The sequence below is a fragment of the Python bivittatus genome, unplaced genomic scaffold (assembly GCF_059951505.1).
Source record: "Python bivittatus isolate LINGU-HERP-01145 unplaced genomic scaffold, Pbiv_v1 ctg000070_np1212, whole genome shotgun sequence".
NCBI lineage: Eukaryota > Metazoa > Chordata > Lepidosauria > Squamata > Pythonidae > Python > Python bivittatus.
In genome coordinates, this window is record NW_028277034.1 from 33,041,052 (window position 1) to 33,060,730 (window position 19,679).

Sequence of the window (19,679 nt, forward strand, 5' to 3'; positions counted from 1 at the left end):
TATTAGCTTGGTTCAAGTTCACCTATTTCTAAGATTTTCCAGTTTGGCACATTTCCCCATCAGTTTTCATTTTGTGATTTCTTAAAAATGTTAACACAAATGTTACTTTCATGTACATTTTAATAGAACAATTTTTGTACATACCTTTACATGGACATGTTTGCTAGCATGTCACGTAATATAATGTATTCTAATTTCTGTCTTGTACTCTTCTTTCCCCTTGAGTTGGTATTGCCAAACTAAGAAAAATACAGATTTCCACATAAGAATCAATTCCAGGTTCAAGAAGTACAAATTTGGAAATTACACATTAAATAAAACTACAGGAAATTCTGCCTCATCTGTATTCAAATTAATCTGGCTTTAAAATGAAAAGCAAACCCAGACAACTTTTTCAGTTTCAATTGTGATAAGTCAGTCAATCTTGGTCTAACTACTCATTGTTCAAAAAAAGGCAATATTCACATTAATGGCCTCATTTAATAAGAAAGTATATCCAATCAGTTCATTTCAGTTAATCTGTCTGTGAAGTGCTTTTAAAAATCATACCCACCATATGTCTCTGAGCAATGAGAAATTCCTGAATTCCAACAGTAGGCCAAGTTTCCCTTCTTTTGAAAGTAAGTTACTACAGCTTTATTGATAGTTTAAAATTGTGCATCTATTAATACACAGATCGAATACACCAATGCTTATTCTCCCCATATCATTTAACAAATCATATCCAATTTAGACCGCAATAGAAATTTCGTTTCATGTGTGATTTTCGATATTTGCCAGGGCAGATCACAATACAGATGCAGATTAGAGAGGATGGAGAATTTTGCTTGGGGCACACTTTTTCAAGAACTCTTGATTAATTTTGTTGTTATGTTAGTGTCAACTCTTAATGATTACATAGATAGACCTTCTATAGGATGATCTGTGCTCAACGTGGCCCTTCAGTTCTTCCCACAGTACACCTACTGCTGCTATAATTGAGTCTATCCACCTTGCTGCTGGCCATCCTCTGCTCTTTTCTTCCACTTTTCTCAGCATTAAGGACTTCTCAAAGAATCTCAAACATTTATTATTATTTTTCCTTAAATATGTGTACTAGAATACTACTGTCTTTCAGATTCCATACTTTATACAATATTGTCAGTGCTCTTCTCCAAACAGAGAAATACATACAAAACTGCTCATATCAATAAAAAAGAAAACAGATCTTATTAAGGAAAACTGATTTTATGAAGCCATCTTAGTGAAAATTATGCACCAAGTATGTATATTTGAAAACTGTACTAAAATATATATTTTTGTTTGGACTTTAAAAAAGTTTCAGTCAGGTTTCAGGCCAGGGTACAGTATGGAAACAGCATTGGTTGTACTTGTTGATGACCTTTGCTAGAGCTGGGATGGAAGTAGTATATCCATTCTTATCCTCCTGGATCTCTCACTGGTTTTTGATACCATCAAACAGGTTATCCTTCTGAACCAACTACAGAGTTTGAGAGAAGGAGGCACTGTACTATAGTGGCCAGTTTCTCTGGTGGCCCTTCTCTGTGGCCAGTTTCAGTTGGTGTTGACAGAGGGCAGGGAGATCGTATCCACAGTCCTTCACTTGTCAGGTGGTTCAGGGCTCAATGCTTTCACTTCCCCTACTTTGACATCTATATGAAACCACTAGATGAGGTCATTCCTCACTATTATTGGTAAGCAGATGATACCTAATTGTACACCTCAACCCAAGGCTGTCCAGGTGATGCTGTCAATGTCCTGAGCCAGTGTTTGAAAGCTGTCCAGTCTGGATGGGGAGGAATAGATTCAGGCTCAATACTGCCAAGACCAACTGGCTGTGGCTGTTCAGGCCCTCTGGATCTAGGAATTTTTCCTGTGGAAGTGCACTTCCCCATTTGAGTCTCATGAGCTACTTGGGGGTTCTCCTGGATTCGCAACTACAGCTATGCAGGAGCCCCGTTGCACAAGTCTATTTTGTGCACTAGTTGTGCCTATTCCTAGAAAGGGTGGCTCTTTAGTCAGTCATTCATGCCCTAATCATCTCACAACTGAAGTATTACAATGTGCTCTACATGGGACTGCCCCTGAACACCTGGAATATACAGCTGGTCCAAAATGCAGTGGCCTGGGCAGTAATAGGCACATCTCAATACACCTATATGTCATCACTGCTTCACGGGCTGCACTGGTTGTCAGTTGGCTTCCTGGTGCAATTCAAGCTGCTGGTTGTCACCTGTAAAGTCCTTCATGGCATAAGGCCTGGTTATTTGAGGTACTGCCTGTTTTCAGTGGTTTCTACCTGTCCAGTAAGGTTGAGCAGAGTGGGGGTACTCCAAGTCCCCTCAATTAAACAATGTCATCTGGTGGGGCTCTGAAAGCAGGCATGTCCTCTGGAACAGCAGCCCCTTAGAGATTCATACTTCTCCACTCTAAAAGGGTTATCTAAGAAAACGTGGCTTTGTTCCCAGTCTGGGGTTAAGATGTTTGCTGAGCACCTGGCAGTTTGTTTGTTTTTTTTAGATGGGTGATTTTGTCTGGGTGTACAAATGATTTTTATTTTTTATCTTTTTAATTATACCAGAGTAATTTGGGAGTTGGGTAATCTTCCAAATCCACTAAAATTAATTATTTTTAAAAACTGATGAGAAGTGGAATGTAATAAACTTCAAAATGGAAAATTCAGGTAGTCCGGTGGTATTAAACCTATTTTGCTAATTGAGAGACAAAGCTAAGACCATTTCTCCCTTCATGATTTATAGCACCCTTAGTGACATCCAGACATTACTTGTGAAGGCAGGCTTTATTCTGCCACAACAATGGCTGGGTGGTGCTAGAAGATGTTATCCATTGGTAGTGAAGCAATGGTTAAAGGTTGACAAAGTGATTGTGAAAAATGTTGCACCTTTGATCCAGGTGGTTAGCCAACAATGCATGTTACGAAACTACCACAGCTTTTTACTGTGCTGCATGGTCTTTAGGGTACGAAGAGTTTCAACAACTGCCCTAAGAAAGATAGCAAAATAATTAACTGAAATGAAGTCTCTATCTCTTAATCAGCACGAAGAGTCTTGCATAATAAAACTGTATTCTTAAGAAGCTACAATACCTTTTTGATATCTTAAGGATAAGCAACTTTATTATATTTCTTAGAGATAGGCTGTTGGTCTCTTGCTTGCTGACTCAACAGTTTTTCCTATAAGTCAGTGCTTTTCAAACTTGGCAACTGTAAGATGTATGGACTTCAACTCCCAGAATTGGGAATGCTGGCTGGGGAATTCTGGGAGTTGAAGTCCATGCATCTTACAGTTGCCAAATTTGAAAAGCACTGCTATAAATTAACCTCTACCGCGACAAGAAACGATTGCTTGTTTTAGCCTTAGTGAAAATAACACAACATTGCAGGGAATTGCAATGTAAACACCTTAAATGCCTTTCTTTTGCTCCGTTTCTTTTTTTATCTCTGTGCACAGCCACGGGCACCCACCCCAGCTTTTTATGTCAATTACAGAGTTTCTACCCCCTATTTACCTTCACGGTCAAGCAACCACAGATCTCTTTCTTTGTTAAACAGACCGCGCCCAAGTGAGTCGTTACCGGAAACGCCGCTCCCGGGCCTGTCCTTTTCGTCTCTATCGTCAGAACTGCCTTACGTCCCTCGGGCGCCCTTCGCATCGGAGTGAATCCTTTGCGACGGATGATGGAGGCTCCGGAGGGCGCTGAGGTACGGGGCCGCCGAAAGACGGACCGGCTCGCCGCCGAAGCGGCGGGGTCGGCGGGAAACATCGCCCGCGGGCCCACTCTGACCGGGACATCCTACTGGCTGGACGTCTGGCTGATGATCCTCTTTGACCTCGCGCTCTTCGTCTTCATTTATATGTTGCCATGACGGGAGCGTCAGAGGGTGAGTCAAGGGGGCTGAGCGACGCAGGGGGACGAAGGGGCTCTTCCTGAGACCGGGGAAACGAATGGGAACATCCCCAAGGCTGGCAGGGCCTTTATTATGCCCAGCCAGAGTGACACCGGGCCCCGAGCACGAATTCAAGATTGGGAGGAAAAATCAGGATACTGATCGCTTTGAGCTTCGCAGTTAGTGTGAAGCCGACGGTTGGGGCTTTGTGAATGCGGTGTATCTCTTCGGTTGTGAGTACACGATCACTGAACTGCAGCGGGACGGGGTGAATCCTGTCCTCCCTTAGTCACATCAGGCCTTTCCCTTTGCTACGCAATAATCCAAACCTAGTCAGTTTTCCATGACGGGCGACACCTTAGGTATCTTGAAATAAAAGCAGCAGTTTCTTGCTCGGTTTTTGGGAGATGATCGAGCAAAGCAGAAATCCCACCTGGTTCTGTAATTAAAGGATAGGTATTAAGACGAAAAAGCCTAATAGGCCTTCAATTGTCAAAACAGTTTAATGCAAGGGGGCCAGAAAAAAAGAAAAAAAGAAAAGGAATTCGCCAGATAGTTTTATTAGGAAAAAGACCAAACAAGAAACTGTGAATTTGAGGAACACATTGTGTAACCTTAACCAAAGAAATACAACTAATACATCTACCTAAGTCCAGGTATTCCCCTTTTCTCAGCTGGAGCAGGTAAATTCCCTTTCCTTTGATGTGCTTTCTCTGCTCCTTCAACCCAGGACCCAGTTGCTTGTCTTTGGAACCTTCGTTTGCTTTCTCTTCTTGCCAAGGAGCAATTTAATTCTTAAGTAGCATTTTGCTACTAAATAGCTAGTCCTTTAAGTTAAGTGGGAGAGAATATGTGTAGCTCAAGATTGAACTGTGGAGTCCTTGGTGCTCTCTGAGCTTGGTTGTTTGCTTGCAGATGTTTCATTACCAGACTAGGTAACTTTACTGGTGGGAGTGAGTGTGGGGTTTCCTTGGTGGTTTCTTGATTGTTTTTTGCCTGATTGTTTCCCTAGTGTTAATCCCTGCTTATCTGAATGTTGGCTGCTGGAGCAGATGTGGTTTTGTTGTTGTTGTTGTTTCCTTCCTAGTTTTGTCTCTTTTGAATGGTGCATGAATGTGGTTTATCTCCATGTGTCTATTGATTGCTGATTTGTAAGAATGCCACGTTTCCAGGAATTCCCTAGCATTTTTGGATTTGGCTTGGTCTAAGATCCTAATAGTTTCTCAGTTGAATCTGTGGTTTGTCCATGTGTTGTGAAATTAAGGTGTTTCTATCACCACACCCACACACAGGCAGCAAACTTCACACTTAGTTACATTGATAATGTTGCCTGATTGAGTAGTGGAATGTCTACAAACAACCAAGGTCAGAGAACTCCACTTTTAAATTGTAAGAAAGGCAAGAATTTAGGATTGCAGCTATCTGAAGTTGCATCTACTAGGAAGTCTTAGATGGCACCTAAAAATGCTGAGACAAAGATTTAGTATAAAGGTATGATCTCCAAATGTTATTGCTGTGCATTTCGGGAAGTAATATAACAACAAGCAATAGTAAACATTGTGAGAATATGTGGGAGATAAATATTTTACTAATCCTGTCTAATTCTGAGGAAGTGATACTGTATGATTAAAACTTTTGGACAATTGTATTTATAAGGTAGCAGGTTTTCAAAACTATTTCTTGTGAAAATTCATAGTTTTGAATTGTTTGAAAGTTTGTTTATGCTACTTACTTATCTATCACTGGATTAATGACTAAAATAGTTTACTTCAGAATTACAGCTTGTAATTCTTTTGGAGCAATTCTTTTGGAGCAAGATATTGTAACCATGCTAATCAACTTATATGGTCTCACTCAAAATTCCATTTTGGAGTAGTGGTTGAGAATGTTGGACTAATTCAGAAAACAAGATGATAAAACTCTTTGCAATTAAAAAAAAATGAATACCATTTATATGTGAATGGATATGATTGCTTTTTACATGCTGCAATCAAGACAGGCTAAACAAAAATGTAAATCACTTTATGCCACAGAGGAAATAATATTGGCGTCTGTTTTGGGCTTTATAAGTGACTCTAGAGGCAGTGTCACTTATTAAATGTTAAAAGCAGTTGAACTGCTCAGATTATGGCTCCTTAGCATTATACAGTGCTGGAAAAATCAAAGACAAAAGGATGAGTTATACTGTAGTTTATAATATGGTACAACCAGAAGTGTCAGTAGCTACTTAAATAGCTTTAAAAGGGGACCGACATTCATGGTATGGAGAGTTTTCAGTGGCTAAAAACTGGAACAGCTATATACTAGTGCCAGTTGCAGAAGCACAATATCTATGAATAATCAATTGCCAAGGAACTACAGAATAAGGTATGTCCTACTTTTAGGTTTGTCAGGCAACTGATGATGCTATACTAGGTACGCCCTAAGTCTGATCCTACAGGATTATATTGGATACAGTTTTTTTCACTGATGGGTCTAATTTCTGTTTTCTTTATCCAACAGACAACCAGATTGCCATCAAGAATAACCAGCCAATGTTACTCCTTCAGCTGCTTTCGCTTCAGAACCAAAATAAAAGGACACTGCAAAACTAATATAACAACAGCTCAAGAAATACCAACTCCTCTTACTGTATTTGAACTATTGACATATTTTTGCTGACCTATTGGATGTGATATTTTGTTTAATGAACTTGAACTATGATGAACTATGATGTTTCACATTATTTTCAACATGAAGTGCAGATTGTGCCTTATATTAAATATAAATCTGTTATTGAAGTGACAGAACAATTTCAATTAAGTTTGAAGTTGTTTATTTTCAGCAATTAACTGTGGGTGTCACCATTCAGGTGGACTGAAGACAAGTATCTTTGTAACAATAATTTATAGGTATGGATGAGCTTCTAGCATGAAATAATAGAGAATGTAAACTGATCAATTCTAAGGGCTGTGTTTTAGTTGCTTTTATGTAAAGAATTTATATATGTTCTTTTCATATGCAAGGAATATCATTTGTCCTGTCTGGAGTTTTAAAGAACTTTGTGCTGAGCCTTGGCCTCTCAGAAGCAGGATGGACTTGGACTATGTAGGTGGTGTTTTTATGATCCTTTTTATAGTATGTAAATGTAAAGAGACCAAATACCTGAACAGTTTTCACTGTGTCTAATCTGGTCCTAATCCACACTGTACTTCGGATTTGCCCTTCTGTTGAAAGTATCTGCAGCTAGACAAGAAAATAGATCTTTAAGGATTTTCATGTTATAAAAGTAGATTGAGGAGTAAGCCTATAGACATTCATGTTAATTTTCCTAATTTAAATATAGGTGTTTTTCTTTCCATGTATCAGTTCTGTGCCCTACTTTCTGTGTATCAACTGAACAATTTATTACATTTAGATCATAGAGTAAATGGACTCTCCCCATTTTGTCAGACTGGGACAAAGGGCATTTATGTGTTAAATTTATTACATTCTATTTGGGCTGTATATATTTGCATGTTGTGTTGAGCACAAGATCTGAAACATTGGTGGGGGTTTGGGGGGAGAGGTTCTACTCTAATTAGAGTTCTGCCACTGGTTCATGTGGTATTGAACTGGGGAAAGAAAACCCCACCTTTTCCTCCAGAACCCTTTTTGTGTGTGTGCTTGAACTAAAATTGTCAGAAATTTGGGTGGCCCTATATTTAAAGTAAATTCAGTATTACTGTGCTATTCAACCAGTATACCGTATTTTTCCGACAATAAGACGCCCCCATGTACAAGACGACCCCCACTTTTCCAACCCAAAATTAAGAAATCAATATTTTAAAGATAGGGCAGAACACATTTTTATTTAGTAATTAGTTAACATTTACCTGATACACTCGGTGGGAGGGGGTCCAAACCGTCTCTCTGCAGCTCTATTTCCAGGCTCTTTTGCATAACTGATTACATTCAAGCACGAGTGAAACTGCTTGTCTCTGCAAACAGCCTTCCTCCAATTGGTTTGTTCAGCATCAGCTGACATCAGTTACATCAGGCTCGTGATTGGAGGAAGTCTGTTTGGGAGACAAGCTATTTCACTCGTGATTGGAGGCTAGCAATAGGAGGAAGCCTCTCTGCAGAAACAAAGTATGGGCAGTTTTGCAACTGTGCGATTCTCAGCTGACTTCCTTGAATAAGATGCCCTTCAATTTTTAGGGTAAGGATTTTAGAAAAAAGTATCGTCTTGTAGTCGGAAAAATATGGTAAGTAGATGTGTCTCCCACTCCCAAATAATTTACTATGTAGCCAAGCAGTAAAAAGGGCTGGAGTGATTGAATCAAATGTATTAATAAATTTAATAATTTGTGTCCTTAATCCTAAATTAATGCTCTAAAATTGTTCTTCCCTCAGCTAATAATGAAATAAGCAAATCTTCAATTATGTAAATGTGAAACCTGGTCTGCATTTACAAAATACAATGATGGTATCAATACATTTTTTTCTCTGAGAAGCTGAATATTTGAGAAGGGGAAAAAAATTTTCTAAAGTCTCAATAAGCAAAGAATGGGAGTATGCCCTAAAATACAAGGTTCTCTTAATTGTCTTAGTTGAGAAAGCCAACTTATTGTAATGCAATATATATGAAAGTTGTAAGTACTATGAAGAGAATTAAATTCACTTTCACTTACTTTATTTGGGTCCAACACGATTCATCAGAATTGTAAAGAAACAGCATTTACAGGATTGTAGGTTCATATCCGTGCTCTGAACGAAAAGGCTATCACATGTGAATACAGGTAAAACAATCTGTGCCCCATTATGATTTACCTATCTTTCCATCTTTATTGAATATATCTTGTAACATACAGTACTGTGCAAAGGTTTTAGGCAGGTGTGGAAAAAATGCTGTAAAGTAAGAATGCTTTCAAAAATATATATTGTAATTGTTTATCAATTTACAAAATGCAAAGTGAGCAAACAGAAGAAAAACCTAAATCAAATCAATATTTGGTGTGATCACCCTTTGCTTTCAAAACAGCATCAATTCTTCTAGGTACACTTGCACACAGTTTTTGAAGGAACTCAGCAGGTAGGTTGTTCCAAACATCTTGGAGAACTAACCACAGATCTCCCGTGGATGTAGGCTGCCTCAAATCCTCCTGTCTCTTTATGTAATCCCAAACAGACTCTACGATGTTGAGATCAGGGCTCTGTGGGGGCAAAACCATCACTTCCAAGACTCCTTGTTCTTCTTTACACTGAAGATAGTTCTTAATGACATTGGCTGTATGCTTGGGGTCAGTGTCCTGCTGCAGAATAAATTTGGGTCCAATCACACACCTCCCTGATGGTATGGCATGATGGATAAGTATCTGCCTGTATTTCTCAGCATTGAGGTCACCATTGATCCTGACCAAATCTCCAACTCCATTTGCAGAAATGCAGCCCCAAACTTGCAAGGAACCTCCACCATGCTTCACTGTTGCCTGCAGACACTCATTATTGTGCTGCTCTCCAGCCCTTCGGTGAACAAACTGCCTCCTGCTACAGCCAAATATTTCAAATTTTGACTCATCAGTCCAGAGCACCTGCTGCCATTTTTCTGCACCCCAGCTCCTATGTTTTGGTGCATAGTTGAGTCACTTAGCCTTGTTTTCACATCGGAGGTATGGCTTTTTGGCTGCAATTCTTCCATGAAGACCACTTCTGGCCAGACATCTCCAGACAGTAGATGGGTGTACCTGGGTCCCACTGGTTTCCACCAGTTCTGTGCTGATGGCACTGCTGGACATCTTCCAATGTCAAAGGGAAGTAAGCATGATGTGTCTTTCATCTGCTGCATTAAGTTTCCTTGGCCAACCACTGCATCTACAGTCCTCAATGTTGCCCATTTCGTTGTGCTGCTTCAAAAGAGCTTGAACAGCACATCTTGAAACCCCAGTCTGCTTTGAAATTTTTGCCTGGGAGAGACCTTGCTGATGCAGTATAACTACCTTGTGTCTTGTTGCTGTGCTCAGTCTTGCCATGGTGTATGACCTGTGACATGAAACTGTCTTCCACAACCCCACCTTAGTAGCAGTTTGGATGTTCCTCGCCCAGTTTTAAGCCTCCTACACAGCTGCTTCTGTTTCAGTTAATGACTGTGTTTCAGCCTACATATGAAATTGATCATTAGCACCTGCTTGGTATAATTGGTTAAATCATACACCTGACTCTAATCCTACAAAATCCCTGACTTTGTGCAAGTGTACAAACACTGCAAGTGTAAGAATTGGTGTTAGTTTGAAGGCAAAGGGTAGTCACACCAAATATTGATTTGATTTAGATTTTTCTTCTGTTTGCTCACTTTGCATTTTGTAAATTGATCAACATAAACAATTACAATATATATTTTTGAAAGCATTCTTACAGCATTTTTTCATACCTGCCTAAAACTTTTGCACAGTACTGAAGAATGTGTTATGTATGTTGACCTATATTTTCAATTCTGCGTTATAGTGGCAGTATGTCCACCCCTACCTATTTTAAATTTGGATTCTTGGTAAACTTAGCATAGTCAAATGAAAACTGGCTTATTTAAGTGCTTAAAGATGCAACCAAGGACAGTGTTACCTCTTAAATCTTACCAATCTGATTAAACAAGACATAGTATTCAACAAGTATTCATATGATAGAATTGGACATTTCATTGGCTTTTACAGAAATACAAATCAACTGCAGTTCAGAGGTGATAATGAATATGATATGGAGCAGAATGCAAGTATTGAGTCTTTACCAGATGTTTGGTCACTGTTATTTGATAGCAAATATTTACAATCTCAAACCAAGGAGTACTGCATTCTTAAACATAAAACTAACAAATACCAATTAGGTTGCTCCTGTTTCAGGGAAAAATACATATCTGTAAACTAAGCAGAAAGATATTGTATAGTGTATTTTCATTTTATCAGCAGGTACCAGCAGAAAAATGCAATTGGATTAAAGTGTTAAAAATATATTCCTCTATAAGAAATGTTAAATGCATTTAACATTACAAAAGCCATACAAATCTATAGTCTAAAGGGAACTATTATAAAAATAGACACCCCAAAGAAGTTAAAAAAAAATCAAATACTGCAAGCAAATATCAAGAGTACAGTCAGTTATAAAAAATGAGAAGCTATGACAAAGGTGCCATTATTTGACAGCAATACATTTTTGCAAAATAATGTCTATTAAGACTTATATATTGCTTTAAAAGACATGTTTGGCATAGTGGTTAAGGCATCAGGCTAGAAAAATTGGGAGACCATGAGTTCTAGTCCTGACTAGGCACAAAGCCAGCTGGATGACCATGGGCCAGTCACTTTCTCTCAGCCCTAGGAAGGAGGCAATCAATGGCAAACCACTTCTGAAAAACCTTGCCAAGAAAACTGCAGGGATTTGTCCAGGCAGTCTCCAAGAATCAGACACAATTGAACAGATTAAAAAGAAAAAAAAAAGACATGTACTCACAAATCCAACATTTCTCATTTATACAGGAAATTAACATTAGCTTTACATTTTTAAAATATAGTAATGCTCTTAACAGAGGTAATTCACATTTGTGTTTACATAAATATTCCAAATTCAAATAATTTCAGTAACAGCTTTCAACTGTACACTTTGATTCCAGTACTTATGTAGCTCCATTTTTACCTATGAAGGTGTTACATTATTACATATTAACCTGCATATCAGGAATGAAATGAGAATTTTTTCAATTTAAAAAAGTTATCAGAAATCAGTAATTTTACACTTACTTTGAGATGAAGTTTTCTTTCAGTGTCACTTGTAATCATGAATGTATTAAATATACATGTTTTAAATAAAGCAGTATCTTCTGAAAAAGCACTCTGTAGCATGATAGATACCAACAAGATCAAAAGCTAAGTCAGCTGCATAACAAGAAATCCTCAATGTAGAGGTTACATTCATAGTTAAGACTGAGAGTCAGTTTGGTGTGGTGGTTAAAGCACCAGACTAGAAAGCAGGAGACTCTTGAGTTCTTCTACCACCTTAGGCACGAAGCCAGCTGGGTGACCTTCGGCCAGCTTACTCTCTCTCAGCCCTAGGAAGAAGGTAATGGCAAACTATTTTAAAAAATGTCAAGAAATCAGCAAGGATTTATCCAGGCAGTTGCCAGGAGTCAAGACTAATTTGAAGACATGGAGAAAAAAATAAGATACCATAAGTGTAAACAAAAGGTATTTCATCCTCCCCCGTGCCCCCTTCAACTTAGTCTTGACTGCAATTTTCTAGGGAATAGTTTCTGAAATGGTTTACCAGTGCCTTCTTTCTAGGGCTGAGGAAATAATTGGCTCAAAGTCAATCAGTTGGCTTTTGTGTCAAAGGCAGGGCTAGAACTCAGGTCTTCCTGCTCCTGCATCTTAATCACTAGACCTATCTGGCTTTCATTCAGACATTATCTGTTCTCTGAAAGTTTAGAGGGTATAATCAGAAGGGTAGAAAGACTCTCTCATTAACATAAATGTGGAAGTTCAATGCAGTCATATTCCTTATTGTAGGGAAGCATGCAAGCATCCCTATTTTACACTAGGTACTACACAACTAATAATGTTCTAAATAGGCCCAAGTCTTTACAAAACCATCAACTGTAATAGGATTTCCCCCATTTGATTAAAGTCACAAATTTGCATTTGTATTTAATCGAACTGCAGTGCTAACTTATGATGGAGTGTTTCAAAATATAACAGCTATCATACTGAAAACTAAAAGACATTTACATTTTTTTTCTGGACCATCTTTGTAACCATTATTTTAATATAAAATGCTTGTCCAAAGAATTTTAAAAACTACTGTGCCATACAATGCATTTTTACCTAACAACTGCATGTGAATTCTATTTAAATCTTTAAAAAGGAAAATCTTCAGGGCCCAATTGATCTGAATCCATGTTTGTGCCTCTGCTGGTAGTATCAAATAAGACTTTAGGAAAATCAGAGTACTTTCTATACATGCAATGATTTAAATATTATTCTCCACAGCAACTTTAATATAAAAATATATTTATACAATTCATCTATGACAATTTTTTGCAGCCCAACAATATACTTAAATAATTTTTATTACAAACAACTGCTATGCATAATTTTTGTATTTAAAGTACTGTATGATGCAAGAAACTTGCTATTTAAAACTCTAGCTACTGTAATATATATTACAATAAAATCTAAGACTTTATTAAGGCATTATTTCAAATATTTAAAAGATGATAATGAGATCCTGGATAACTGATTCAAGAAAAACAGAAAAATGATTATTTTTTGTCTACTACAAAATGTATGTTTTTAATGATTATATATATCATTCTGTGCATAGTTCTAATGTCAGCATATGCTTCCAGCATTTAATAGATTCTAGATTAGTCTAACACATGAGTTTTAAAATAAGTCTGTCATAAAATTTCCTATCTTGCCAGTTTAACATGGCAAAACAGTTGTGTGATTATTAAACTTCTAATTAAGAGTACCTGAATAGAAGGGGAAGTGAATACCCACTAAATGCACTTTTTCACTATCTTGCAAAGGTTCTAGATAATTCAGAGCCAGAATTTTCAAGTACCTTAAAAATACTTTTCTTGTTACTCTCTGGCTGCTCACAGTTCCTTAGCAAGAACCACTCTCCCTAGAGAGCCAATTTTATACACTCACAACTGTGTAGAAAATGCAGTATTTCACACTGTGAAAGGTTCTGCCCTGGAGCTAATCAGTTCACAGGGAAGTCATAACTACAGAATGACATCAGACATAAAAGCCTGGAAAAGAGCTACAACATGTAGCCCATCTATGTCAACCCATAAACTGCTATATATATCTTTCTCTTGAAAGGGGACATTTCAAAATTGAAGTGTTTGTTACACCTCTGATATATACACTAAGAAAAAAAAATCCATACATTGCCATACTGAGGTAGTACAGTGTATGTAGACTATATTCAATTTTTACATAGCAAGCTTGAAAGTGCCTTTATATGGAAAAAAAAATAGTGCATGTAAACAATTCATGTCACTGAAAATTTCTTCTTGTGACAAACTTTACAGAACACAGTTTTCATAAGGGCGCAAAAATTCCCAAGGCTATTACAAAGATTATACTACCTTGTTATTGCATGTATCCTTTGGTGCATAAGAATAATCCTTATATTTCAATCATGTTTCTTTAATCCAAAGCAGTATAAATTACTGTACTCGTATACACTCGCAAGGGTCATCTTATATATGAATGGGCTTATCTGCAAGTATATATTGTAATAAAATAAATCCTCCCCATTTCAAATCTGTGAAAGATTTTCCTCGTGAGAGTTCTTCAACATTCAAAATAAATTTCAGCAATGATGCTTAAAAATGTTCTATTGTATAAACAATATGGGAGTTGAAAGTGGAAGGATACATGATTTAGGTTTTTGTAATCTATAAAAGTGCTACAGTTTGTAATAAATTTAACCAACTGTGAGATCAGATCCAAAAACTACTTTCAAATCAATGTGTGGTGTTTTGAAATGTTTCAGATCAAGTCATGTTAAAAAGGAATGATATTAATTTTTCTATTTAAAAAGCTGTGCCTATTTATCATATGAAAGCAAGTTCAAATATTTTATAAATCACCATTTAAAAGAATAACCACTTTGGTTGAATAATGCATTAACTTATGCAAAATTGGCATTTCCACACGCATAAGACCCTCTTTGATATTTCTTGATCATGCATGCACATGCAAAACACAGTTCAGTAATGTGTAATTTCCAAATGAAGTATCTCTGAGATATGTAAACAACACATTGGGTTGGAGTTCTAAGGATTTATATTCATTCCCAAATCACTCATTTTTCCTATTACATTACACATTTCCAGTACTAGATTTATGTTTCTGCTGTCCTATGGGATGCTTTGATTCAGAAGTGTGGTGGTATACAGTGTCCAACTGCATTCCAGTGGGTGACAAAGATCTCTCTTTGTTTAACCCACAAGTATCTGCAAAATACAGTTTTGGTCTCTGGTGGTATTTAATCCTATAAGTATCGGTCATACAGTTATCAACTGAGAAATAAGTAGTAAGCGATACAACATCATTTGCATTGGCATCCAGGGAACTAGCATTTGGTTCTATAAGACAAGTCCTTTTGTTTGAAGGATTACTGGATACAGCCCATAAATCACTTCCTAATAAACTTGGTGAAAAGCTTGTCTTAGAGGACTCATTCAAATGAAATGCTTTAAGTCTTTCTTCATCCGCAAATGAACTTGCTTCTGGTATACTTTTTGAAGTAGTACCTGCAACATGCCTTTCAATTTTTGGAGGATTTGTGCACATTACTTCTGTTGAGTTTAAATCCACAGTGGATTCTTGTTCTATACCATGCAAATGAGCCAGAGCATATTTCTTTGGTGGTAAAGGTGGTGGTAGATTTTGGTAAATTGCTTCTGTTGCATCATCATACTTGTTACTGTATGTGCTAACTTTATGTCCAGTGGATGGAGGAGATTCAGAATAGCAAGGCTTCGGTTTATTCTGTTGTAAAAAAAATGCAAGAGTAGGCATGGATCTAACTGTCCTTGTATGAGATACTGGACAGAGGACTTGCAAATGGGTAGATAAAGATTCACAGTTATTTTGAACTCTTTCAGACGTGGTTCCATTCTCTCCAATATAAGAAGAAACTGAACTGTCAGCACTACAGATGTTTGTCTCAGTAGGTACATCTTCACTGGACCCTGGCATAGAGCATTGCTCACTTATTGTACTGTTTTTCATTTCTTTTTCAATGTGATCTTTTAAAGCTGTTTGCACTGTTAATGAAGGTAAAGACTTCTTATTGCAATCTGGTACATCAGTCCTAGAAAGCAAAGTATTTAAGGATGTAAGTATTAAATAACTACTGGAAAATAGTAACTGCAATCCAGTTCTAATTAAAATCACTAAAATAAAATAATTTTTGTTATTTCATGGGGGAGCGGTAGCCTAAAAACAGAAAGTCATCAGAAGATGGAGTGCTTTCCAGTTTATTGTAGTGTCAAATATAGCTTATTCCTACTCCCAAAATAACAGATTCTTTGCTGGTCTCTTTTTCATGCCTCATGTTTATTGTATGTCTTTAGCCAACGGATATAATCTGCACTGTCCCGACAGCCAAGCTCTAATCTGCTTAAATAACAAGGTTTGAGAGTGATCCTACCCGTACAGATTTAACTGTGGGACAATATAAGGACAGTGATTGGTGGATTTTCCTGTGTTCATATTCCCTTCCATCCAGGGTCACCAGCTAAGCAGGACAAACATCAACAGTTGTTCTACTTATTGTGAAGTGGGATGGGCTTGGGTAACCTTGGGTGAGTAACTGAGTCAGAGGATTTTGCCTTTTTTAAAGTTGCCTGAATGAAAGGTTGTTGTTGATAGGTGCCCACTACCAGCAATCTGTCACTTGTGTTATTTCTGAAAGTGTGAAGGGTGATAATGAGACAGCCCTTCTGAGAAAGCCAGAGGCAAACAGTCTGAAACCAGACTAGCCTGGTTTCAAAAACAAAAGATAGGTGGAAACTGTCTGTTATGCCCCAAAAAGAGTGGCTTCAGGCCCATTACATGCACAGACAGAAGAAAATGCAAGAATGTGAACATTGTTTTTATTATAAGCAGGGATTATACAGTGGGGCAAAAAAGTATTTAGTCAGCCACCAATTGTGCAAGTTCTCCCACTTAAAAAGATGAGAGAGACCTGTAATTTTCATCATAGGTATACCTCAACTATGAGAGACAAAATGGGGGAAAAAATCCAGAAAATCACATTGTCTGATTTTTAAAGAATTTATTTGCAAATCATGGTGGAAAATAAGTATTTGGTCAATATCAAAAGTTCATCTCAATACTTTGTTATATATCCTTTGTTGGCAATGACAGAGGTCAAACGTTTTCTGTAAGTCTTCACACACTGTTGCTGGTATTTTGGCCCATTCCTCCATGCAGATCTCCTCTAGAGCAGTGATATTTTGGGGCTGTCGCTGGGCAACACGGACTTTCAACTCCCTCCAAAGGTTTTCCATGGGGTTGAGATCTGGAGACTGGCTAGGCCACTCCAGGACCTTGAAATGCTTCTTATGAAGCCACTCCTTCATTGCCTGGGCGGTGTGTTTGGGATCATTGTCATGCTGAAAGACCCAGCCACGTTTCATCTTCAATGCCCTTGCTGATGGAAGGAGGTGTTCACTCAAAATCTCACGATACATGGCCCCATTCATTCTTTCCTTTACACGGATCAGTCATCCTGGTCCCTTTGCAGAAAAACAGCCCCAAAGCATGATGTTTCCACCCCCGTACTTCACAGTAGGTATGGTGTTCTTTGGATGCAACTCAGCATTCTCTCTCCTCCAAACACAACGAGTTGAGTTTAGACCAAAATGTTCTACTTTGGTTTCATCTGACCATATGACATTCTCCCAATCCTCTTCTGGATCATCCAAATGCTCTCTAGCAAACTTCAGACGGGCCCGGACATGTACTGGCTTAAGCAGGGGGACACGTCTGGCACTGCAAGATTTGAGTCCCTGGCGGCGTAGTGTGTTACTGATGGTAGCCTTTGTTACTTTGGTCCCAGCTCTCTGCAGGTCATTCACTAGGTCCCCCCGTGTGGTTCTGGGATTTTTGCTCACCGTTCTTGTGATCATTTTGACCCAACGGGGTGAGATCTTGCATGGAGCCCTAGATCAAGGGAGATTATCAGTGGTCTTGTATGTCTTCCATTTTCTAATTATTGCTCCCACAGTTGATTTCTTCACACCAAGCTGCTTGCCTATTGCAGATTCAGTCTTCCCAGCCTGGTGCAGGTCTACAATTTTGTTTCTGGTGTCCTTCAACAGCTCTTTGGTCTTGGCCATAGTGCAGTTTGGAGTGTGACTGTTTGAGGTTGTGGACAGGTGTCTTTTATACTGATAACAAGGTCAAACAGGTGCCATTACTACAGGTAACGAGTGGAGGACAGAGGAGCCTCTTAAAGAAGTAGTTACAGGTCTGTGAGAGCCAGACATCTTGCTTGTTTGTAGGTGACCAAATACTTATTTTCCACCATGATTTGCAAATAAATTCTTTAAAAATCAGACAATGTGATTTTCTGGATTTTCCCCCCCATTTTGTCTCTCATAGTTGAGGTATACCTATGATGAAAATTACAGGCCTCTCTCATCTTTTTAAGTGGGAGAACTTGCACAATTGGTGGCTGACTAAATACTTTTTTGCCCCACTGTATTTGATAAACAGCTGTTGCTGTAATTCTTTCATAATAGCTTCATTAGCTTACCAATACTCAAGTCAAACTCAGTCACAAAGGAGTAGAAGGTAGACATTTTCAAAAAGGAATTATAAGTCAGTCATCTTAACACCTGTTTCAGGCAAATTGGTTGAAGGAGTAATCAAAGAAAAAGGAACTAAAAACAAAGAGGAAGACTTGCTGAAGAAAAATTTGCAGATAAATCTTGCCTCACCCACTTTTAGAGTTTTCTGATAATGCCAACAAGTCTTTAGAAAGCCTTTTTAAAGATTTAAGCTCTAAACAAATGCTTTTGAGTAAATGTTGCAGCCAAGGGATGTGAGGACCTGTGCTTTTGCAAATAGCTAACTGGCTAAAAAACAGAAAGCAAAGTAAGAGTTAATAGGCAATTTTTAAATGAAGGGAGGCAAGAAAGGAAGTCCCTTAAGGATTTCTATTAGAACCAGTGGTTTTATGTTATATGAATTTGACTTAGGGGTAAGCCGTGAGCTGACAAAGTTTGCAGATTATATTAATCAACTGAGAGTGGACAAAATCAAAAGCCATTGGAAGGATTGATTTTAAACTGACTGAACACAATTCATATTTAAGAAGTGCGAAGTGATGGACCCTCAGGCAAAAAAACCTAACTTCATTAACACATCAATGGATCTGACCAGTCTGTAACAAACCAGGAAAAACATCTTGAGGTTATAGTGGATAATACAATGAAGATTTCAACTTCATGTGTGGTGGCTATGAACAGCACAAAATTGACACTACAAATCATTAAGGACTAAAAGTAAAAATGCCAACATTGTAATTCCCCTGTACAAATCTATGTATTCCTGTATTTGAAGTTCTATGTACAGTTCTGGTTGCACCTCTTGAAAAAGGATATGATAGAGCAGGAAAAGCTGCAGAAGTGGAGAACCAAAATAATCAGGAGTTCAAACATCTTTCCTGTGATGTAAGGCTACTCTTTAGCTTGGAAAAAAGAGAGGGGACATGATAGAGGTCTATAAAATCATGCATGACATGGAAAAAGTGGACAGGTATTTGTCTTCCTCTCTCAAAATACTACAACCAGGGGTTATCCAATCAAACTAACTGGAAGGAGATTTAAAATATAGAAACGGAAGCAAGTCTTCCCCTAGAACATAATTAACTTGTGGAATTCATTACCACAAGACATGAAGATGGGCACTAATTTTGATGATTCCTAAAAGGGATTAGATAAATTCATGGAGATCTATCAAGTGGTCTTAAAGAATCAATGTTACTTCCAGAATGGGGGTAGCATGTTTCTAAATACTAATTGCAGAAGAACAACAGCAGAAGAAGGATATATCTCCATTGTCTGCTTCTGAGCATGGACACAGTTTGGCCACTATGAAAAACAAAATGCTGGACTAATAAAAGTCTAATCCAAAGGGGCTGTTCTTATATAGATATAAATCCCATCCTAATATAGTGCTTTAGTATAATCCTCTTTTTTTCTGAACAAATAAAAAAATGTATTTATGGAGGAAAG

General features: G+C 37.9%; 2 protein-coding genes and 1 long non-coding RNA gene across 7 annotated transcripts in view; 1 reads left to right on the top strand and 2 right to left on the bottom strand.

Moving 5' to 3' along the window:
- Positions 1-3,783, bottom strand: part of LOC148216870 (uncharacterized) — a 29,747-nt gene extending 25,964 nt beyond the window's left edge. For 3 of the 5 annotated variants that reach the window (XR_015794590.1, XR_015794591.1, XR_015794589.1), the window contains exons 1-2: positions 3,529-3,783; positions 145-239 (exon numbers count right to left, since the gene is read on the bottom strand). The gene's annotated coding sequence lies outside the window, so the exon portion shown is untranslated. Of the gene's footprint in view, positions 1-144; positions 240-3,528 lie in introns of those variants that run through there. The other 2 variants (XM_088132917.1, XM_088132916.1) reach the window with 1 other exon arrangement.
- LOC107326122 (uncharacterized) lies at positions 3,651-8,563 on the top strand. The gene is made up of 2 exons (XR_001559867.3): positions 3,651-3,901; positions 6,410-8,563. It is a non-coding gene; the product is annotated as an uncharacterized LOC107326122 (long non-coding RNA).
- A 2,805-nt stretch (positions 8,564-11,368) lies between these two features.
- The window catches only part of USP53 (ubiquitin specific peptidase 53), a 36,238-nt gene continuing 27,927 nt past the window's right edge, over positions 11,369-19,679 (bottom strand). Inside the window, exon 16 of the mRNA XM_088132900.1 lies at positions 11,369-15,745. Coding sequence (XP_087989026.1) covers positions 14,749-15,745 — 997 coding nt within the window. The 3' untranslated portion in view covers positions 11,369-14,748. The remainder of the gene's footprint in view (positions 15,746-19,679) is intronic.